Raw genomic sequence first — 24237 nt, 5'->3', positions numbered from 1 at the left:
CAGACACCCCGTCAGCCCAGAAGCAGGCAGGGAATTTGCTGGACTGAGGCTGTGCAGATTTTACTATTTCAAATAAACTTCCATTTTTAAATAGCTTCAGGAGGGATAATGATGAATCAATATCAAACCAAGATTTTGGATCGAGTCTGAATGAAGGGTCAACACCAAAACATTAACTGATCAATTCCTCTCTTAGATGCTGGTCACCCTGCTTGTGTAATTCAAAATGTTATCTGTTTTTAAAACTTTAAAACACAAGAGTAGAAATTATTGTTGGCAGTAATCGTGGGAAAAATGCTTAACTAGCTTTTATGACATTCTTTCATCCGCTATATTTAATTGCGATGTTAATCCATTCATTCTGTTAATTACTGGGGAATGTTGTACAAATGTGTTGCGTTTCTCATATTAATGCCAATGGTAATTTTAGCCTATATTCTTTTGACCGTGGCAAAAAGGCATATTGTATTGAAATTAAAAAACATTCCATACTGCGATTCGTTATAGTTTCAAAAAAAACCTGAAGTCCACAAAAATGGGATCTGCATGAATAGGCACTGGTTTTATTTGAGCAATGCCGTCATTGCGCTTGTGAGATTGGCAGGGTTTGAACGTTGTGGTCTTAGTCTGGTGTTTGCAATCTATTATGCCCTTTATTAATTATTAATGGTAAACAAGCTGCTTTCAAAGTTACAGAACGTGTCAGTTTGGAATTTCTGGCATGAAGTTACCAGACACCGCACAACTTAGTGCAGCTTCTAAGTTTTTCTTCAGCAGTTGCGAGCAGCACTTTGACTTCATCAGAGTGATTGCTGAGAATGTAGACTCGCACAACGTGACGCGCCAGACCCATCCCTGCTCGCCATCCAGAACGTGGTTGGAAGCTGCTTGTTCTTTGCCAAGATGCTGCTTGTTGGAGCTTAATAAAACCATGCTCGTTGTTGGTTGGGCCTGCTCCTGCCAGCCTGCAGCGGTTATTCCGATTGGTCATGTTGAACATGATAACCGCTCCTCTCTCCATGTAATGTTGGTGTTTTTATGATGCTAAAGTCTGGTGTTTTCACCCTTGTTACATACTATTTTAGATGACCCCCTAAGTAGTAACTAAGGAGTAAAGCACTCTTAATGATCAAAAAAAAGTTTCCATACTTTACTATTTGTCTTATTTTACCAACAAATCCACAAAAAGGTTAAAATACACATGCATACGCTGTGCGAATATGTGTATTGAGATCATATACCCAGCGGATCTGTTACTCATTTTTTATTTACTAATCAAACACAATTAACCACATCTGGATGCAAGTTAGCCACATGTGGCTAGAGACTAAAGTATTGGACAACACTGGTTTAAGGCTGTATTTGCACTGTAACTGGGCTGTAGATATAGATTGGACAACATGAAACCACTCAGTAAAGTTTAGTGTTAATCTGTAACCCCACTATTCAAGAAAGGAAGGAGAGCGAGAAAATGGGGAACTACAGGCCATTTAGCCTGACATCAGTTGTTGGTAAAATGCTGGAATCCATTATTAAGGAAGGGGTAACGCCACATTTAGAAAATCATAATATGATCAGGCAAAGTTAACAACTTTTATGAAATGGGGAAATCGTGTTTAACAAATTTATTAAAGTTTTTTGAGGATGTAACTAGCAGGGTAGATAAAGGGGAACCAGCGGATGTAGTATATTTGGATTTTCAAAAGGCATTCAGTAAGGTGCTACATAAAAGGTTGTTATGCAAGATAAGGGCTCATGGGATTGGGGGCTAATATATTAGCATGGATAGAGGATTGGTTAACTGACAGAAAACAGAGTAGGGATAAACAGGTCATTTTCAGGTTGGCAGGCTGTAACTAGTGGGGTGCTGCAAGGAGCAATGCTTGGACCTCAGCTATTTACAATCTATATTAATGACTTGGATGAAGGGACTGAGTGTAATGTATCTAAGTTTTGCTGACTATACAAAGCTAGGTGGGAAAGTAAGCTGTGAGGACACAAAAAACCTACAGAGGGATTTAGACAGGTTGAGTGAACAATAAGGTGGCAGATGGAGTATAATGTGGGGAAATGTGACATTTACTTTCATAGGAAGAACAGGAGTATTTTTTAAATGGTGAGAAACTATTAAATGTTGGTGTTCAGAAAAATTTGGGTGTTATCGTACAGGAAACACAGTTAGCATGCAGGTAGAGCAAGCAATTAGGAAGGCAAATGGCATATTGGCCTTTATTGCAAGGGGTTTGGATTACAAGAGTAAGTAGTCCTGCTGCAATTGTACAGGGCTTTGGTGAGACCACACCTGGAGTACTGTGCACAGTTTTGGCCTCCTTATCTGAGGAAGGACATACTTGCCTTAGAGGCGGTGCAACAAAGGTTCACTAGATTGATCCCTGGGATGAGAGGGTTGTCCTCTGAGGAAATACTGAGTAGATTGGGCCTATTGAGTTCAGAAGAATGAGAGGTAATCTCATTGAAACATATAAGATTCTGAGGGGGAGTGACAGGGTAGATACTGAGAGGTTATTTCCCCGGCTGGAGAGTCTAGAAGTAGGGCGCAGAGTCTCTGGATAAGGGGTCGGCCATTTAAGAGAAGGAATTTCTTCACTCTTTAGATTGTGGATCGTTGGGATTCTCTACCCAAAGGGGAGTCAAGGAATATGGGAATTGGGAGGGGAGGGGAGGGGTGGGTGGGAAGAAATTATAATCACATAACTTGGGGGAATGGAGGAAGGTTTTGGGGAAGGAGGGAACAATAAACAGGCTACTTGCTTCTTAAGCAAATATTGCAAATGCACCATATGTGGTAAAGAAATAAAAAGTTATAATGTAAGTAATTGGTAATAAGTTTTAGAGAGAAAAGAATAAACCAGGTTACTTTGCTATTTACCTAAGTCATGGAAAATTTAAGGGAGCATGTCATAGATGATTGAGGGATCAGCCCAGATGAATCGCAGACTCTTCTAGTGTACCTTCCTATGTTTTTACTTGCATCTTAACAAAGTTTTGTAAAGCAGGCGATAACTTGCATTGATATACATAATAATTTGGAGCAGGAGTAGGCCATACGGCCCTGCTCTGCCATTTAATAAGATCATGGCTGATCTTCGACCTCCACTCCACTTTTCCACCCGATTCCCCATATCACTTAATTCCTCGAGTCCAAAAATCTATCTCAGCCTTGAATATACTCCATGACACAGGTAGAGAATTCCAAAGATTCACAGCCCTCTGAGTGGAGAAATTCATCCTCATCCCAGTCTCCGAATAAACAGTCGGTCATTTAAGAAGGAAAGAAAGACTTGCATTTATATAGCGCCTTTCACAACCACCGGACGTCTCAAAGCGCTTTACAGTCAATGAAGTACTTTTGAAGTGTAGTCACTATTGTAACGTGGGAAACGCGGCAGCCAATTTGTACACAGCAAGCTCCCACAAACAGCAATGTGATAATGACCAGATAATCTGTTTTAGTTATGTTGGTTGAGGGATAAATATTGGCCAGGACACCAGGGATAACTCCCCTGCTCTTCTTCGAAATAGTGTCATGGGTTCTTTTACATCCACCTGAGAGAGCAGACAGGACCTCGGTTTAACGTCTCATCCGAAAGATGGCACGTCCGACAGTGCAGCATGTCCTCTAGTTCTAGACTCTCTAGCCAGGGGAAACAACCTCTCAGCATCTACCCTGTCAATCTCCCTCTGAATCTTGTATGTTTCAGTGAGATCACCTCATTCTTCTAAACTCCAGAGAGTATCGGCCCAATGTACTCAGTATTTCCTCATAGGACATCCCTCTCATCAATCTAGTGAACCTTTGTTGCAACGCCTCTAAGGTTCTAGCATTTTCCCAACGACTGATGTCAGGCTAACTGGCCTGTAGTTCCCTGTTTTCCCTCTTCCCTCCTTTCTTGAATAGTGGGGTTACATTTGCTACCTTCCAATCTGCTGGGACTGTTCTAGATATAGTGCCTTTAATGTAGGAAAACGTCTCATGGTGCTTCACATGAGTGTAATCAGACTAAAATTTGAAATAGTATTTGGGTGAGGTCTGTATCTTTTGGTATCGGTAAGGTGTGTAATATATTTACCTTGTGTCAATCACATGATGTATTGCTTCAAATGTCACAGGAGTTGCTGAAATCTGACTAAAGGATGAGTGAGAGGGGGTGGAGTGATACATTTTATCAGGGAGGGTTCATGCATTGCTGAGTGGGGAAAAACTGGTATAGAATATCTGGGTACATCTGAAAGATAAAAATGGGAAAAAGTTATGGATAGGAATGTTACAGGTCGCGCCAAAATAAAAAAGTGGAGACTCAGTTTTTGGAAGGTCGCACTGATTGTGCAAAAGCCTCCGTTGTAATAGATTCATAGGGAAGTCATTAGAGAGAGATAAGGGTTGTGTGTAACATGAAATATACAGAATAGGAAGAACCGTAATGTCAAGCAGAACAACACCCAAGAAACTAATGAATGGCGAAGAGGGAACGTGAGTGGAATATAGTGAAAAATATAAAGGACGATAACAACGTGCTCTCTAAGTATATTTGGAGCAAGAGAAGAGTACAGGCTGTCCACCATTGGCAGTGGTGGTGTCGGAGGACAGGAAAAAGGCAGAATTACTAAATGGTTATTTTGTGACTTTTTATTCGTTCTTGGGATGTGGGTGTCGCTGGCAAGGCCGGCATTTATTGGCCAACCCTAATGGCCCTGAGGAGGTGCTTGTGGGCCTTTTTCTCATAGCAGTTTGATAGAACTGAGTGAAGTGGCCTAGCAAGCCAAAGGGCAGTTAAGAGTCAACCAGGTTGGTGTGAGACTGGATTCACATAGGCCAGAACTTCCTTAAGTAACATTAGTGAACCAGGTGGGTTTTTACAGCAACCTAACAGTTTAGGGGTCACTTTTATTGATTTCTTATTTCCAGATTTTATTAAAACTGAATTCAAAATCTCAAACTTCCTTGGTGGGATTTGAACTTGTATTCTCAGGATTATTAATTCAAATCTCTGGATTACTGGTCCAGTAACATAACCACAACACTACTTTACCCATGAGATTTTTACCACTGAAAGGGAAGATATGCCTGAGTAGAGGGAGGAATATAGGGCAGAGAACAGACTTAACCCTTGGTATCACATTGAGAAGTAAAATTAGAAGGATTTAGGAAGCTTAAGGTGAACAAGGCGCATGGCTGTGACCATTTCCATCCAAGGGTGCTAGCGAAGTTGACTGAGGCGACCTCCCCACTGATACCTTTCAAAGCTCATTGGAATTGGGTAACATCCCAAGGCATTGGAAAGTAGCAAATCTCATGCCTCCTTTTTTAAAAAAAAAAGAGGAGCAAGGGACGAAATTATTTTGTTGAGGGATAACATAAAGGTGATCTGAAAGGACAGGGGCTAATTCGAGAGACCCATTGTGGGTTCAGAATGAGTAAATTATGTCTGACCAATTTATTGGATTTCCTTGTGGAGGTTACAGATCTGGTGGATAAGGGCGAGGCAGTGCATGTTCTCTTCCTCAATTTCAGGAAAGCACTTGACACTGTCCCAGATAACTGACTGATTCTCAGAAGTGCATGCACATGGGATAGATGGCTGGAAGCTGGGCAGCAAAGGTTGATGATGTGTGACAAGATACCCAAGTGGAAATTTACTGCCATTGGAATCTTGCAGGGGTGGTTGTTGGAGCTGCTGTTTTTCACTATTTATAGATGACTGGAGCAATGGAGTACTGTCCAAGTTTGTGGATGGGACTAAATTGGGTTCATTTGTGCCAATGATACCAACCAATGTGCAATGATACAAAAGACAGCCTAGGTCAATGGGTAGAGAGGTGGCAGATGCAATTCAACATGCAAGTGTAAAGCATTGTTGTCCAATACATTAACCACTAACCACATGTGGTTATGTGGCACCCCAGAGGCAGATGGTTGCACTTTTGATTAGTAAATAAAAAATGAGAAACGGATACAGTCATTGGGCACGTGATCTCTGTTCTCATATTAACAGGGTGTATGTTTACGTGTATGTTTGTTGGTAAAATAAGATGAAAAGCAGAGTGCAAGCGTTTTTTGATTGTTGTGTGCTCTTTACTTCCTTGGTTACTGCTTGTTGGTTATCAACAACAGCGACTTGTATTTATACAGCGCATTTAACATAGTAAAACATCCCAGGGTGCTTCACGGGAGCATTATTAGACAAAACTTTGACATCGCGCCACATAGGAGATGATATGAGAGGTGAAAGAGAGAGGTTTTAAAGAGCGTCTTAAAGGAGGAGAGAGGGGTAGGGATGCAGAGAGGTTTAGGGAGGGAATTCCAGACCTTGGGACCTAGACAGTTGAAGACACGGCCGCCAGTGGTGGGGCGAAGGAAATCGGGGATGCAGAAGAGGCCAGAATCAGAGGAACGCAGAGCTCTCGGAGGGTTGGAGGAGGTTACAGAGATGGGGAGGGGTGCAGCCATAGATGGATTTGAACACAAGGTGAGAATTTTAAAATCGAGGTGTTGCTGGACTGGGAGCCATTGTTGGTCAGTCAGCACAAGGGTGATGGATGAATGGGAGTTGATGTGAGACAGGATATGGCCAGCAGAGTTTTAGACTGAAGTTTATGGAGGGTGCAAGATGGGGGCGACTGGCCAGGAGAGCATTGGAACAGTTGAGAATTAAGGTAGCAAAAGCATGGATGAGGGTTTCAGCAGAAGGTGGGCTGAGGCAGGGGTGGAGATGGGCAATATTACAGAGGTGGAAGTAGGCCCTCTTGGTGATGGTGAGGATGTGGAATCGGAAGCTCAGTTTGAGGTCAAATAGGACACCTAGGTTGCGAACAGTGTGTTTTAGTCTGAGACAGTGGCCCGGGAGGGTGATGGAATCGGTGGCTAGAAAACGGAGTTTGTGGCAGGGACTTTGGTCCTCCCAATGTTTAATTGGAGGAAATTTCTGCTCATCCAGGACTGGATGTCAGTCAAGAAGCCTAACAAGACACTAGTAGTGTAGGCGTCGAGAGAGGTGGTGGTAAGGTAGAGCTGGGTGTTGTCAGCGTGGATGTGGAACCTGACGTGTTTTCAGATAATGTCACCGAGTACGTAACATATTTTGAAAGAATTTTGAACACTTCTCTTTATATTTTTAAACAATTTCCTCATTGTTTTGCTGAAGGTTTTTTAAAAAACCTTTCTCTATATTTCTGTCCCCCTAAATGCCCTACTGCATTTCTACATTTATTTTGTCTGAAAGAATAAGCAGGTAAATCACTCCCATACCCTTTTTTAATTCTCGAGTTAGTGCCAGTAGTGGTCATCATGAGGCATATGAATTTTGGAAGTTTTACTGGAGTGTTTGTCGACATTAGCACTCCTCACTTTGCGACTAGATTGGCATTGGTAGATGCCGGAGATGTCACCTGCTGCTTGATCAGGGCATGATCTTGAGGTGGGGAAAGAGAGGCTTAAAGAGGGAGAGAAAAATGTTTCCTTGTGAGGGTGGTGGAATCCTAATTTGTAGCACATGGGGCAGACATTTACATGGCTTAGTGAATTGTTTTTATTTTCACTGCAATGAATTCTTGTAACGGTCTGAAACCACAGAATAATATAGGTTCTGCACTTTCTACATTGGGTAATTTGTTAGTTCAGGAAACTTTTTTTTATCCGGCACGGACGGGACCGACGTGGTGCCGGTTCATCAAAAATTCCAGATAACCGAAAGCTATAGTAAAAGAAGCAACAAACCCTGTTGCTTAGCAACAGCTTCAGAACAATGGCCACAAGTTGCAAGCGTCTCTGTAGCTTAGCAACAGCTGCAGCCACACCCTTGCACAGCAACAAATGGAGGAAGGCAAGTAATAAAAGTTACCTGAACCTACTCCTGAATTTTGCCGGTTAACCGAGATTTCCGGTTATTTAGGTGCTGGTAAATCGAAAGTTTCCTGTTTTTTTTATATGCTTTTGGGCCTCAACAGATTTTTGAACCTGCAGAATATACAGTAGAACTGCCAAGTCATATTTTTATTTAAAAAATTGTAGTTTGGTTGAGCCTGCCTGAATATCACTTATGGGAAGGCTCCCACTGGATTAAACATTTAGAACTATCCAACGAACTTGTAACCTATTGCTTACAAAAGACTTCTAATCTTGCATTTCAACTGTGTTGTGTAAGCCTGTTCATATTTTAGTATTTAAATGCATTTTTCTCTTGCTCTATTTCCGTACTGCTGCTGTTTACGCTGTGTCCCACTGGAACGGATGAAAGTTCACTATCCTCTAACCATGTGAACTCACTATCTACATACAGCCTGAAAATAAATCTGTCCTCTTCCCATTTTCTCTAGTTCAACAGTTAAAAGGGTTTATGATCAAAAATGAAAGGGAAAAAGCTGGAGTTCCATTTTCCACACTTAATTCTGGAGTTCTTTATCCTGAAAGTAAGCAGGTCATCGTAAGGACGTTGGTCAACATGCTGTGTTCGCTATGGCTGGATAGAACATGCAGGTGGAATAACTATGGCTGGATAGAACATGCAGGTGGAATAACCTGTAAGCTAAGTGTGTTTGTGCACCAAAATTAAACGTGCAGCTATGTTTTTCAGCAACAGTGGCGTTACTTGTAACTGCAGTAAATCGATTTGACTGACTGCCTAACTGGATTTCCCTCTAAATGTTCTGGTTGACGTTTGATACAAATATTCAATCTCGAAATATAATATGTGCATTAACAGTGCGGTTTATCTTAGAAGAATTAACCTTCATACTTGCAGAGACGGGCGTATAAAGCACAATTATACCATCTGCATTTCACTCTGTTTCAGCCCCCAAAGCATGGTTATTAGTGGAAAATAAATGACCAAAGTATTAATTTGTTTATCAATTTTATAGTTTTTCAACACTGATGCCTTGGGCAACTATATTTATTTTCGCTGAGATTTGTTTGATGATGTGGATTATAGGTAAACTTTGAATTTTTAACTTGCTCTTTTAGGGCCAAGGATTGCTGCCTTATTTTGCTAACTTCCGTCTGATTGCAGAATTTTCAACTCCTTTTGTTAACCAGCGGTAGGTATATTAGTATTTATGAACAAACTGACAGATGTAATCTGTAGTGTTTCAGGGGTGCCAAAGAAAGAACTATTCTTACTTAGTTCTTGCTCATTTGAAATTTGGTGCAGTCTTAAAAAAAAAGATAACGAGCCAGATTTAGCTCCCAAAATAATCACAGAAATCACAGAAACCCCACAGAAATGGTGAGTTTAATGGCGCTTGCGGTTATTAGTGTGCAAATCGTCCAGTGCCTTGTGGCGAGGACGAGAGACCCTGTGAATTGCAAATCGCCACAAGTTGCTGGATGATTTTCGCCGCTCCACCATTAGCCTCATGAAAACGGCATCACCCCGTGTGTTTCAAGAAATTGCTGCATGTGCTCATTAATTGCCAATTAAACTCTCCGTAGAAAGTTAAGGCTGCTACTTAACAGCGTAAGTACCTTTTTAATGAGGTGATTTATGTTCGTGCAATGCTAATCAACCTCTCGAGCCCAAAAATGGAACAATTTAAACTGTGGATTCTTATTCCTACAGGCAGTAAATTGTTGCTAGAGATTTTTTTATTTAAAATGTTTTTCTTTCTTTTCCTTTGTCTCTCTTTCTATCTCTAAACCCAATCTGTCTTTCCCGCTCTATTTCTCTTTCTGTACCTGATTTGACTCTCATTCACCCTATTTCCTTCTCTGTCGTTTCTCTATTTATTCTCAATCCTTAAATCTCATTAGTTAAGAAGATACACTGTTGGTCCCATCGTTCACCAAGGTCCCACATGTCCCGTTGCCCTACGTGCCGTTATCAGCTCGCACTTCCAGCAACTTGCAGGGCAAAAAAAATTGAGCTAAAGAGTGAGGGGAAAAAGTCTTAACTAATGTGGTACGCTGTGAGATGACCCGCTCCAGGAAAATCTGGGCCAGTGTTGTTTTGAAGCTATCCAGTGTGCCTTTGGGGAAAAGTTAAAACCAGATCTTAAATCCAAACATCAACATTTATTCTAATATTTTATATTTAGACTCACTAGGACCTGATTCATTGTTCAGGTTAAGTATGTGGTCCTGTGTAATAACTGTTTTATTTTCTTTGTTTCTCTCCTGCAACTTCTATTTCTGCTGCCTGCCAGTCGTTGTAATGATTTTGCATCTCGCCTGCGGTAGCTAGTTGACCGTGCAAGCACCTGGCCAGGATGCTAACTGACCGAGATGCCTCATAAGTGTCCCACATTCAACTGGGGATCACCTCCTGACCCACCGAATGCTTGTGGGGTGGCTTTGGCAGGTCTTGCCCCTACATCATTCCAAATGGTGACCAGGCTAACTGCAGCTTTCCAATTGGAGGCTTTTGGGCTTTTTTTCTGGTGTTTGAGCCCAAGGAAAGAGCGGCAGAGAGCAGAGTGGGATGCGGTCACACTATTAGAAATGTAACATGTATGAATGATGCAAGCTGTTTCTATCTGTAGTAAGAAGTCTCGAGTGAGTGATCAGACACCCTTGGAGCACGATTGGCTTAATCAGGCATTTATATAAATGATGACTGTTTTCCAAAAGGTCGTTTGTTTCACAAATAATGTAACTAAAATTTAATGATATAACTATATTAAGAAAAGACTGGTTAAACTGATTGTATTCTGTAAAACAAAATACTGCAGATGCTGGAAATTTGAAAAAATATATAGATAATGCTGGAAACACTCAACAAGTCAGATAGCATCTGTTTTATATTTTTTTTAAAAAGTAAAAATATTAAACGTCTCTGGCATTGCCTTTCATCAGAATTGGGGGTTGAGAGTGTTGCTGTTGAATACCATGTGATTTATATGACAAAGCAAATTTGTCAATGTTTAGCTATGTGCAATATTACTGGACTTCGACAATCCTGAGCATAATGCTTCGTGCAAAGTATTTACAGCACAGAAACAGGCCATTCAGCCCAACAAGTTCATGCTGATGTTTATGCTTTCCCCACTCTTGTATACTACCTCGTGCCCATCTTGAGAGTGACAAAGTCTCTAATGGAAAGCAACAAAGATGATTTTCATGTTTACATTACTGTACTGTGCTATGACGTGGGTAAGGGAAGAAAGATTATTCTTTTTAGCAAAGCACATTGGGTGAAAACAGGATTCAGGCTTTGTTATGCAAAACACAGAAAATATAGCTGGAGAATGTGGGACAAAGGTACTTTTCAAATGGCTTCCTGATCCTACCAGAGTGGGTCATGGCGGTCTAAGTTTGTAACAAAAGTGAAAGTTTAGATGAGTTTTTTTAAATTGGTAAACATAGGATATCTGGTGCAGTAAAAATGATTTTTTGTCAATTCTTCACGAATCATGGCTTTTGCCATTCATTACATCATTGTGGTGATTGTTTTGCTGTCTTAGCACTGGCAGCAACTCCTTTCCCTTTTACAGAAACCTCCCTGCCTGGTTATACATTCCACCAGCAGCCCTGACCAAAAGGCTACAGTAGCCTTGACCATGCATTCAACGCCTTGTCATCCAGTTCCATGGGACTGCCCCAGCATGTTTCCATTCCTGCCTATTCCATACAGCCAGTGCATCTCAGCAATGGCTTCATTTCTCTCCCTCACATCATCACCCCCAAGGTTGCAAGGCAAGGATCTATCCTTAACTGCCCCCTCTATCTGCTACTCCTTGGTGACATCATCTGGTCACAGGGTCAGATTTACACATTCATGCTGATGATACCTAGCTCTGCCTCACCACCACTGCCTCTGTGGTGTCAGATTGTTTGTCTAATATTATGTCCTGGATGAGTCACAACTTCTTCCAGCATCAACATTGACCAAAGGCATAATCTTCTGTTCCAGCCACAGCTTCGCTCCTTTGGCACCGAGTCCATCCTCCTCCCTGCTACTCTGTTGGGCTGAGCCAAACTATTCACAATCTTGGTGCCTTGTTTGACCCATAGCTGACATTGAACCCCAGATCCTATCCCTCATCAAAGACTTAGTTTCATCATTGCAACATCTCTGTTGCTGAAACCTGTAGCCACGCTTTTGCCACCTTCAAACTCAACTGCTCCAATGGTCTTGTTGCTGACCTCCATCCACCATCCTCCATAAAGTTCATCTTGTCTAAAACTCTGCTACCTGGAACCTGTCACGCACTAAATCCCGCTTCCACATCACCAATTTCCTTGGTGGCTCTCTTTCCTCAAAGGCATTACATTTGTCATCTATAAGCATGTCCCAGGTCTTGCCCCACCCTAACTCTGCAACCTCATCTGTCCCGAAGCTATGATATTGTTCCTTGGGCAGCAGCAGCCCTTCAGGATCCCACACAAGAGTCCATTAATCTTACGTAAGCCTAGACAGTAGAAGTCAGAAGGCTATTTCATATTGAGCTGCGCAATGGTGGTGTCCCTTGTTTTCTACAGTCACACTTCCAGGTCACTGATTAGGAATCCAGGGCAAGGATCATAGTCAATTAACATTTTTTCCCTTGCCCTGAGGATACGGAGGCCATTTGTAAAATACCCACTATCTTGCCTCACTGGTCCTGGTCCTCGGTATAGACTAGTTCGATCCATGTTTAGCAGGTGTACATGTCTGGTTTGTTTGTCAGCAGGTGGAACATGTAGCTTATGTCTGATGCATTAAACACTTTTGCAGCTCATTATGTTTCACTTCACACTCAGTAGCCACAAGCTAATTGTCATCTAAGAAGAAACTATTTTTGGAAATGTTAATGGTTAGGATGAGTGGTGAAGTACATGCCAATACCTCAGAATCCTGTACCAGGTTTTGGTCTCAAACTAACAAGATCTTGAATCTTGCTGTAGAGCATAATTTTTCACCCGAGTATCATCCTGGCACACTGAAAGATGGTTGTGGTTGTTGAGGCCAGTCATCACAGCCCTAGGACATTGCAGACCAAGTTACTCAGGATAGTGTCTTTGGGCCAACCATATTCAACTGTTTCATCAATGGACCATCCATCTGTTATGAGGTCAGGAGTGAGGCTGCTCGCTGATGATTCCACAGTGTTCACCTCCATTCACAACTCTTCTGATACTGAAACATTCTATGCTGGGATTTGGACGACATCTAGGCTTGGGCTGACAATATTCACACCACATAAGTGCCATGCAGTGATTACCTCCACCTGACTTTGAATGGCATCACCATCGCCGAGTCTCTCACTATCAACATCCTGAGGTCGCCATTGACTAGCAGCTTAATTGGACCATCTATATCAATGCCATGGCTACAAGATCAGGGCAGAAGCTGGGTAATTTGCAATGAGTGACTCACCTCCTGACCCTTCAAAGCCTCTTTGCCATCTATAAGGCTGAAGTCAGGAATGTGACCGAGTACTCACCGCTTGTCTGAATGGATGTAGCTGCAATAACACTCGGGAAGCTTGACATTATCTAGGAGAAACATTCTGCTGATTGGTACCCTTGATACTGCACTCATTATCCACTTCTTACACCACTGACGTACTGTAGCTGCAGTACGCATAGAGTTATACAGCACAGAAAGCGGCCCATCGTGTCCACGCCGGCCATCAAGCCCTGTCTATTCTAATCCCATTTTCCAGCACTTGGTCCATAGCCTTGTATGCTATGGCATTTCAAGTGCTCATCTAAATGCTTCTTGAATGTTGTGAGGGTTCCTGCCTCTACCACCCTTTTCAGGCAGTGAGTTCCAGATTCCAACCACCCTCTGGGTGAAAATGTTTTTCCTCAAATCCCCTCTAAACCTCCTGCCCCTTACCTTGAAACTATGCCCCCTGCTTATTGACCCCTCTACTAAGGGGAAAAGCTCCTTTCTATCTACCCTATCTATGCCCCTCATAATTTTGTACACCTCAATCAGGTCCCCCCTCAGCCTTCTCTGTTCTAAGGAAAACAACCCCAGCCTGTCCAGTCTCTCTTCATAGCTGAAGCGCTCCAGCCCAGGTAACATCCTGGTGAATCTCCTCTGCACCTTCTCCAATGCAATCACATCCTTCCTATAGTGTGGCGACTAGAACTGCACACAGCATTCCAGCTGTGGCCTAACTAGCGTTTTGTACAGCTCCATCATAACCTCCCTGCTCTTGCCTTCATTAGCCGAGGCATAGAATATAAGTATCCCATATGCCTTTTTAACCACCTTATCTACCTGTCCTGCTGCCTTCAGGGATCTATGTATATGCACACTAAAGTCCCTCTGATCCTCCGTCCTTCCTAGGGTCCTACCATTCATTGTGTATTCCCTTGCCTTGTTAGTCCGTCCAAAATGCATCACCTCACACTTTTCAGGGTTAAATTCCATTTGCCACTGTTCTGCCCATCTGACCAACCCGTCTATATCGTCCTGTAGCCTGAGGCTTCCCTCCTCGCTATTTACCACTCCACCAATTTTCGTGTCATCTGTGAACTTACTGATCATACCTCCTACATTCATATCTAAATCATTAATGTACACTACAAACAGCAAAGGACCCAGTACCGATGCCTGTGGTACACCACTGGACACAGGCTTCCAGTCACAAAAACAACCTTTGACCATCACCCTCTGCCTCCTGCCGCGAAGCCAATTTTGGATCCAATGTGCCAAATTGCCCTGGATCCCATGGGCTCTTACCTTCTTGACCAGTCTTCCATGTGGGACTTTGTCAAAAGCCTTACTGAAGTCCATGTAGACTACATCAACTGCACTACCCTCATCCACGCACCGAGTGACCCCCTCTCAAAATTCAATCAAATTGGTTAGACATGATCTCCCCCTGACAAAGCCATGCTGACTATCCTTGATTAATCCTTGCCACTCCAAGTGGAGACTAATTCTGTCCCTCAGAATTTTTTCCAATAATTTCCCTACCACTGATGTTAGACTCACTGGCCTGTAATTCCCTGGTTTATCCCTACTACCCTTCTTGAATAATGGTACTACGTTAGCTGTCCTCCAGTCCTTTAGCACCTCCCCTGTGGCCAGAGAGGATCTGCAATCTCCTCCCTTGCCTCACACAGCAGCCTGGGATACATCTCGTCTGGGCCTGGGGATTTACCCACTTTTAAGCCTGCTAAAACCACTAGTACCTCCTCCCTCTCAATACTAATTTGTTCAAGTATATCACAATCCCCCTGCCTGATTTCTATGCCTACATCGTCCTTCTCCATTGTGAACACAAATGCAGAATATTCATTTAAAACTTCACCCATATCTTCCGGCTCTACACACAGATTGCCACTTTGGTCTCTAATAGTCCCTACTCTTTCCCTGGTTATCCTCTTGCCCTTAATATACTTATAAAACACCTTGGGATTTTCCTTTATTTTGCCCGCCAGTGTTTTTTCATGCCCCCTCTTCGCTCGCCTAATTTCTTTTTTAAGTACCCCCCTGCACTTTCTATACTCCTCTAGGGCTTCCACTGTTTTTAGTCCTTTGTATCTGCCAAAAGCCTCCCTTTTTTTCCCTAATCCATTCTTGTATATCCCTTGACATCCAGGGTTCCCTGGGCTTGTTGGTCCTACCCTTGATCTTTACGGGAACATGTTGGCGTTGTACTCTCTCTATTTTCTTTCTGAAAGATACCCACGGCTTTGATGTGGATTTTCCTACAAGTAGCTGATCCCAGTCCACTTTGGCCAGACCCTGCCTTATATTAAAATCAGCCTTCCCCCAATTTAGAACCTTTATTTCCGGTCCATCTTTGTCTTTTTCCATGACTACCTTAAATCTCACTGAATTATGGTTACTGTCACCAAAATGCTCTCCTACTGACACTTCTACCACTTGCCCGGCTACATTCCCTAGAATTAGGTCCAGTGCCGCTCCCTCTCTTGTAGGACTTTCTACATGCTGGCTCAAAAAGCTCTCCTGGATGCACTTTAAGAATTCCGCACCCTCTAAACCTTTCACACTCTGACTATCCCAGTTAATATTGGGGAAGTTGAAATCCCCTACTATTATTTCCCTATTATTTCTACATTTCTCTGAGATTTGTCGACATATCTGTTCCTCTATCTCCCCCTGACTGTTTGAGGGCCTATAGTACACTCCCAGCAAAGTGCTTGCCCCCTTTTTGATTTTAAGTTCTACCCATATGGCTTCATTAGAGGAACCTGCTAAGATATCATCCCTCCTTACTGCAGTAATTGACTCCTTGATTAATATTGCAACACCCCCTCTTTTACAACCCCCTCTGTCTCATCTGAAGATTCTATACCCTGGAATATTGAGCTGCCAGTCCTGCCCCTCCCTCAACCATGTCTCTGTGATAGCAACAATATCATACATCCATGTGTTCATCAACACCTTTAATTCATCAGCCTTATTCGCAAGACTCCTTGCATTAAAATAAATGCCATCCAGCCTTGCCATACTCCCTTGTGCCATTACATATTTGCTCTGCCCTCCAGGCTGACTTGTTTTTTCCTCTATATTTGGCTGTGCACCCCCCCCAGCACTAGCAAACCTTCTCGCAAGGATGTTGGTCCCGTTCTGGTTCAGGTGCAACCCGTCCGACTTGTACAGGTCCTACCTTCCCCATAAACAGACCCAGTGATCCAGGAAACTACGCACTATCTACAGGATTCACCGCAACAACTCACCAAGCTTCCCAGCTTTGTGATTTCTACCACTAAGAAGGACAAGAGCAGCAGCCCATTGGGAACACCATCACACACCACCTCCACTTGGACATATTTCACTGTTCCTGGGTCAACATAGAAGATAGGAGCAGGTGTAGGCCATTCGGCCTGTCGAGCCTGCTCCGCCATTCAATGCAATCATGGCTGATCATCCAAATTCAGTACCCTGTCCCTGCTTTCTCCTCGTATCCCTTGATCCCCTTAACCTTAAGAAATATATCTAACTCCTTCTTGAATATATTTAATGAATTGGCCTCAGCTGTCTTCTGTGGTAGAGAATTCCACAGGTTCACCACTTTCTGGGTGAAGAAATTCCTCCTCATCTCAGTCCTAAATGGCTTACCCCTTATCCTTAGACTGTGACCCCTGGTTTTGGACACCCCCGCCATCAGGAACAGCCTTCCTGCATCCAGTCTTTCTAGTCCTGTTAGAATTTTATAAGTTTCAATGAGATCCCCTCTCATTCTTCTAAACTCTAGCGAATATAAGCCTAATCGACCCAATCTCTCTTCATACGTCATTCCTGCCATCCCAGGTGTCAGTCTGGTGAATCTTCGCTGCACTCCCTCCATGGCAAGAACATCCTTCCTCCGATAAGACGACCAAAACTGCACACAATACTCAAGGTGATCCTGGAATACCCTGCCTAACACCATTGTGCGAGCACCATCGCCACAAGGACCGCAGCTGTTCAAGGAGAAGGTCCACAACCACTTAACTTAGTCATCTATTTTAGTTACCTATATCAAGAGTTTGCTGTTTTTCATCCAAATGGGATGCTATACTTAGTGACAAGAAAAAGTGAGGGATTGGATAAAGACAAACCAGTACCTACTTTGTTAATTGTGTAAAAAATCAAGGAATCCATAGTGAATAGGCAGTTGTTTGTACATTTAAATCACATGATCCTGCTCTTTGAGTACCAGTTTGGCTTAGTAGCAAATTAGTCAACTTGTGATCCTCTCAATCTCATGGTCAAGATATAGTGTAATTCTGTCAATTGCCAGCACAAAGTTAGAGCAGCATTCTTCAATATTACTCTGACTCGTACTGGACTCTGAGCAGCCAAGAGTGTGGCAGATTTTGGTAGATGTTGCTCTAGCTATGTGACTCCCTCAGATGATTTAAAAGAAAAACATGTGGAAGCTACAATTGGGGAGACTTTATGGTCCTTCTAGATGGATGAACTAAGATGGGGCAAATGACCTACCTCATCCATAATTATCTTTTGATGCAAAAATTGGGTCATAGCAATTAGTTGTTCACTCCTCTTCAATGCCCTAATGGATGTCATCAAGATTGAATGATGTTAAATATCAAGGTCATTTTCTATAGGGTGTAAAACGAGCAGCTACAAAATCACCGCAGGCAATTATAGATGCAATTGGACAGTCAAATCGTGCATTTTCTTTAATATTGAAAAACACTGAATTATTAACTATCAAAGAATAGTTAAACTGTGATGTTGCTTGCTGATCTCTATTCTGTAAAGAAACCGGTCTTTTTCATTTACAAGCATTTAGCTCCGTGGGTTTCTAACTAGATCCACGGTGAGGAAGAAGTCTGTAAAAACTGGAAGAAGAGTAGGGTTCCTCAAAGCTTGGCACTAATCACTCAATAGCATGTCCGATTCCATCCTCAATAGCATCAGGGAGATTGTGGCAAAACTGTGCAGGACCTTGTGACTGCATATTTATGCCAGCTATTCTAGGTTGATATTAAAATTCTGTATTGATTCTTAAAAAAAAGCAATTATGCTTTCCACACCAGTTGTCTTGGTCTCTGGAACTCTCTCCCAGATAGTGTTATCCAAAATTCTACCTCTTGCATGTAGAAGTTTGAAAGCAGAATTGGGAAATAATTGGTTTCTGGTTGATACCCCAGTACAGTTTCTCCTTTGCTTCCAGCAACCAACAGTCATATTTGTGAAATGTACTGTATTTACTCATCTTTACATGAGCATTGCATTTTATGAAGTTCTAGCTTCTGACATTATGAGGGAGAGGAAGATTGAACTTTACAATGAGGCAGGAGCACTTTGTATTTGGTTAAATCTCTCTTGGCCATCAGAGTTGTCATTTAATCTGGTTGTCAATTTCTGTTTAAATTGCCACAGATTATGATGCAGATACATAAATTGTATTTGCATTGTGGTATTGCATTGGAAGTGTTTCTCATCATTGCCCTTTCCTTTTCAGGTGGTTTTTTGATGTGTTAGGTTATCCAAAAACTTCCATGCAAAACATTATTAATGGGTTTCTGATGCTAATGATATTCTTCCTGGTGAGAATTGCCGTCATGCCTCTATACTATCACAAGATGATTTCCACATTTGGAACGGAAGCCTTTTACAAGCTTGGACTACGAGCACAATTTGCTTGGATCATTGCCAGCATTTGCTTAGATGTTATGAATATAATGTGGATGTACAAGATTGGAAAGGGATGCTGCAAGGTTTTGCGAGCCTGCAAGAAGGAAAAGGCAGACATTCAGGAAAATGGAAAACAACGGTAGAGATTCACTTTGCTTGGAGTTTTTTTTGATAAGAGCAGTAGCTGGTGTTTTGTACACAATGCTGGAGAATACCGCTTAGTCGTATAAACCAACAATGTACTGTATCACTTCAAAGGACTATATGCAAATACAGGTGACCATTGCATTTTGGAGCTTATAACCTATAACATTTATGACTCTGCAAAGGTAAAGTGTAAAAACTGAATATGCACTGAATAACTACCACTTGACTTTTCATACTTGCAAATAGTAAGTGGAGGCACTCAAACTGCATGCCTTTTACATCTAACGCTGGAGAATCTTCCCCATTAAGCATGATTTTAGGTTTGCACTATTTATTTTGGAAAACATTGTATGTAATGCTTTGAACACTGCGAGCCAATTGTATGCCTGCATCAAAGACCTTTTCTTGCTACGAAGGAAGTTACTTTTAGGATACTTGTAAACAGCGGCTTCGAGGATGTTCACGCCAACCATGTCCAACAAATTCTTCTTCACTGGAAACTAGCAAGAATAACTTACATTGATATAGCGCCTGTAATATCGAAAAATATCCCAAGATGCTTCACAAAGCCGTGAGGGAAACGGTCATGTTCCTGCAGGTTGAAGGATCAGTCTGTCTATCTGCATGCATAAATGGACTCCTTTTAATATCTTCTATCTGAATTTTACTATCTAAATTCAACAGTAGTATTTTTTAAAATGAATAAATATTGAGAGGTTTCATCATGAGAAGTCAGATAAGTTGATCTGCTGGCTGTCCGGAACATAATTTATTGACCTTTTGTTGTCTTAAGAATGATTAACAATAGCCTGCTAGGCATACAGACAAAATGAAATCTTTTTTTGATGAACCTAAAAAAGTATATAGTTCTACAGATTTACAAGACTTACAGTCAGTAATTAGTGCTATATGTGATTTTATAATTTAACCTTGTACAATAATTAGTGCTGAAGAGGTTGCAAACAGGTTCCTATAATAGCTTTGATTTCTGGTTTTGAGTAATATTTAGATTGAATGTGTACTCGTGTAGACAATACAGTGTAGATTTTAATAGACTTGTGAATTTTGTATCTTGTCGGAACAAATAACAACCATTAAGATCTTAATTCACATGAGATAGATGGAGCCACAATGGTTTGTTTCATGAATATAGCAGTGGCATCCAACGTGGAGTCTTGTGTGGTCTTTACTGTAGTGCTCACAATTAGTGTTGACCAACACCTCTTAAATCATGACCGCAAAGCCCTCCAACGCAATATTATTTCTATTATTTGCAATACAGAATTGATACTGAGATTTTCTCTGCTGTAATGCTTCTTCGTTGTGCAGGTTCATTTGAAACTTTGCAGACTTTTTGTTGAACAGGTGTATAGTGCAATGGTTGTATCATTCGGTCACATAGGCTTGGAAGATTGAACAGTCGCTGCAGTCCTAAGTCACCTGATGTCAAAAGCCCTATTCTGTTATCAGTTGTGTCACTGAATATTGTAAGAAACACCCAATGATACTTACTTATTCAAGTTTAAGTATTTGAATAGAAGTCATGCAGAGGAAGTTGGTTAAAATCAGTAAATATTACTGGACTAAGTACCTATCTGGAAACCTCAGTTCAAATCGTACCTCTTTAAAATTATGCTTGATTACACTTCACCAAGGTGAAAAGATTGAGTGTACAAGATTTAAGTAGGCAGCTAAACAATTTGCTAGTCCTGGTATGCTTCTTTAATGGCTGAGTCAAATCACCACGTAACCACATGGGTAGATGATGTTTATGAAATTGTTTATTTGTATTTTATATGCATTATTGTATGTTTATCAATGGTTATGTTATGGTGGTCATATGATGCACATAAGTACTAAAACAGGCTAGGAATAGTGTACTGCATGTACTTGTTTCTGAATTCTCTAGTCTAACCTAAAGCAAATTTTAGACCAATTGATCCAGCCTGCTATTCAAACCTACTGCAGCACCTGCACAGCAATTCCAAACCCACTCCTGTGACATGTATCTGTAAACTGTTAATGAGATAGAGGTTTCTAAAAAAAATCTTAACTTTAATGTATTTTTTTCCTACACATCCAGTTATTTGGTGTGTGTTTGTATATCTGAAGATTATAAGTGCATTTTTCACCAAGATCTCATACAAGCCAGTTGGAGGGATGAATTGCCTTAACATTTACTGTCATTAAAGTATGTTTTACATTGCTTTTATCTTTTTTTTTCTCCTCGTGAGTTGAGGGACTTAAGTAAAAGTCAAAGTTTGTGTAAAAACAATTAATTTATATTGGAAACTCAAAATGTATATTGCAGATAAAACTGAGAATTGCAAAATGTTAATGCAGCACCTTAGCAAGTTGAGAGCATTGTAGATGAACTATATGTCAGTTGAAGCTGCTGATCCACAGCTATATTATCCAGTAAATGTAGCTACCTACTGTTTCATGTGTGTAATTCAGCTGTCTCTATATTTTTGAGAAAGCATGCCCTAACTATTGTGCTGTTTATAGAACTGTTTTAAACATAAATCATATTTTTTAATCTTATTCCTATTGATATGAGTAAAATACTTAGTATAGAAGACTATTTTAGTTTCAATACTTTATACCAAAATACAAGCCTATTTATGATGAAACTAATAAATTTTAATCTATATAAAACAACATAAGGTGTTCCTATATTATGCATATATATGTTACCATAATTATCTGTCAAATTATCCAGGGATTCTCACATACCACAATAAATATCCTATTTTGTAGTTAATTATTTAAGCATTTCTTTTGGGGTGTGGGTGTGTGTGTGCATTTATATCATTTTTATGGTAAATATAACAGTTATACATCAAAAAGAGAAATTTGAGCTTGGAAAAAGTGACGTTCTGACCATGTTTTGGTTTTATGCAATGTTTTATAGTCGATGTTAATTTGTCTCTTGTTTTATGTTAGTCTTAGTGACGGACATTTAAGGGTAGAAATTAATGTTTGGCGATGGCCCGTTATACGCTCCATCCGATTTACTTTTCCATTGAAGTCAAATTGAAATTTAGTGCAGATACAACAAGGCTTAGGGGCTTCTGTGAAACTGTTGATGCTTACTGGAATACAGGAAAGACTGGTGTAGCACTAAGCCATTTGGACCAGAAGGTTCCAGGTTTGATTCCTGTACTGTTTAAGTTCATTAATCCCAAGTGGGTGCAGCAATTGGGCTGCTAGAATTGGCTTCAGCCCCCACCCTCCCTCCCTTCTAGGCAAGGAAGTAGTAAACCTGTAAGGGCTCCTACTCCTAATTGTTGCCCTCTGCTGAAACGTGTGTATATGTGGATGTCTGGTGATGGCGGTCGGTATCAGACTTGGTTACGATGCCCTCCATGGTGAACTAGCCGGTTGAGATTTGCTGTCTAAGCTCACGTGGTGTGAGGTACTGGCTGCTACTTGTACCCATGCAACTGTACCCTAGCAAGAGTCAGCATCTTCATGACACAGAAAATTGCTTGTTTTTAAAAAAAGTTACATATTGGTTACATTTATGGCTTATTAAAAAATTGTTGTAATGCTCCAAGCAGACCGTATGAATTTTCCAAACTTCCAAGATAATGTTTTCCAATGGAGTGTGTGGAAAGCTTGTCTGCTGTTTGTTACAGGACATAGTGTCCTATTATATTAGGATGTTTATTTTTTGATTTGGAGCAATATTTTATTTTATTTAATGTGTATATTGTTTTTATACATGCCAGGATGTTAATTCAGTTGGCCTTAAAATATAATAAAATTGACACAATTTTACTTAATTTTTTTAAGAAGGAACTACTTTAGGTGTATTTGTGCATTATTTTTTTTTGCTCTTCATCTACATTGCCTATAAATGTTTTGTCCATGAATCTGAAGGTTTTTTGCTTGTGAATCATTTTGAGGTATGTTTATTTTAGGTGCTGATGAATTTAAAATTTCCGTTAACCGCTTACATTTTTTAATGACACGTGACGTTTTGATGGAGAGTTAAGGTTGCATTCAAAGAAGTTCCCAGCAAGATTGTCAATAGTTTTTACAGTGTAGCAAAATGACAAAAGGATCCTGAGGAAAGTTCATATAGGGAGGCACAGCTGCCTGCAGTGAATGTTCGTGCATTAGTTATATACTTACCATCATTTTACAGTTTCATAATGTTAACACAATACAATGGAATCTATTTATGTGCTACTTTAAATCCATGCATAACAATCCATTAAATTGTTATAAAAGGGTTTTGATTGAGTAAATAGGGAGAAACTGTTTTCAGTGCCAGAAGGGTCGGTAGCCAGAGGACACAGATTTAAGTTAATTGGCAAAGGAACCAGAGGTGACATGAGAGAAAACAAATCACACAGCGAGTTATGATGATCTGGAATTCACTGCCTGACCGGGTGGCGAAAGCAGAATCAATAGTAACTTTCAAAAGGGAATTGGATAAATACTTGAAGGGGAAGTGTTTGCAGGGCAATGGGGAAAGAGGGACTAATTGGATAGCTCTTTCAAAGAGCCGGCACAGGCACAATGGGCCGAATGGCCTTTTGTGCTATATCATTCTATATGATTAGCGGTTTTACATTGAAAATTGCATGTTCACACAATGTCATTAATAAGTACCACAAGATTATGAATCCAAGTCGTATGAATCAAATGTCATGTAAATATCATTGTATATCAAATTTTACAATTCTCGCGCTGCTGAAAACTATACCTCTTAAGTTTTCATTGAAAGCTTTTGATGCTGTGCCAGATAATCTTTTTTGCAAGCTTTGTTTCTATTAAATGTATCCTACACTGTCCACAGTTGTGAAGAGGCTTTTTTTCTTAAAAACTTGAACAATTTGCTGAAAGATCATATATAAATGACAATAAAGCATGTGTTCTGGTCATTGATTTTGCTGAAGAATACTTTGGTTTTCCATAAATTTATTTTCCCATCCTCTCTGCCCTTGTCCACATTCTTTTATATGCAAGCCCAGATGGTGAGTGGCAGCAGGCTTTGTGATGGAGGGTGTCTGATCCTGTTGTTGCCTGACATCCATGCATACACACTGGCAGGAGCAGGGAGGTTTAC

The 24237-nt window shown here is 40.9% G+C and overlaps 1 protein-coding gene across 4 annotated transcripts in view; it reads left to right on the top strand.

Moving 5' to 3' along the window:
- Positions 1–24056, top strand: part of tlcd4a (TLC domain containing 4a) — a 70188-nt gene extending 46132 nt beyond the window's left edge. For all 4 annotated transcript variants that reach the window (XM_085983276.1, XM_085983274.1, XM_085983275.1 and 1 more), the window contains exons 7-8: positions 8981–9054; positions 18838–24056. In XM_085983276.1, coding sequence (XP_085839402.1) covers positions 8981–9054; positions 18838–19153 — 390 coding nt within the window. In that variant the 3' untranslated portion in view covers positions 19154–24056. The remainder of the gene's footprint in view (positions 1–8980; positions 9055–18837) is intronic.
- Positions 24057–24237: the final 181 nt, after the last annotated feature.

Source organism: Somniosus microcephalus, chromosome 3 (genome assembly GCF_052327205.1).
Source record: "Somniosus microcephalus isolate GS21.2 chromosome 3, FLI_Smic_1.0, whole genome shotgun sequence".
NCBI classification, from domain to species: domain Eukaryota; kingdom Metazoa; phylum Chordata; class Chondrichthyes; order Squaliformes; family Somniosidae; genus Somniosus; species Somniosus microcephalus.
Note: the sequence above shows the minus strand (reverse complement) of the source record. Positions and strands in the feature narration are given on the sequence as shown.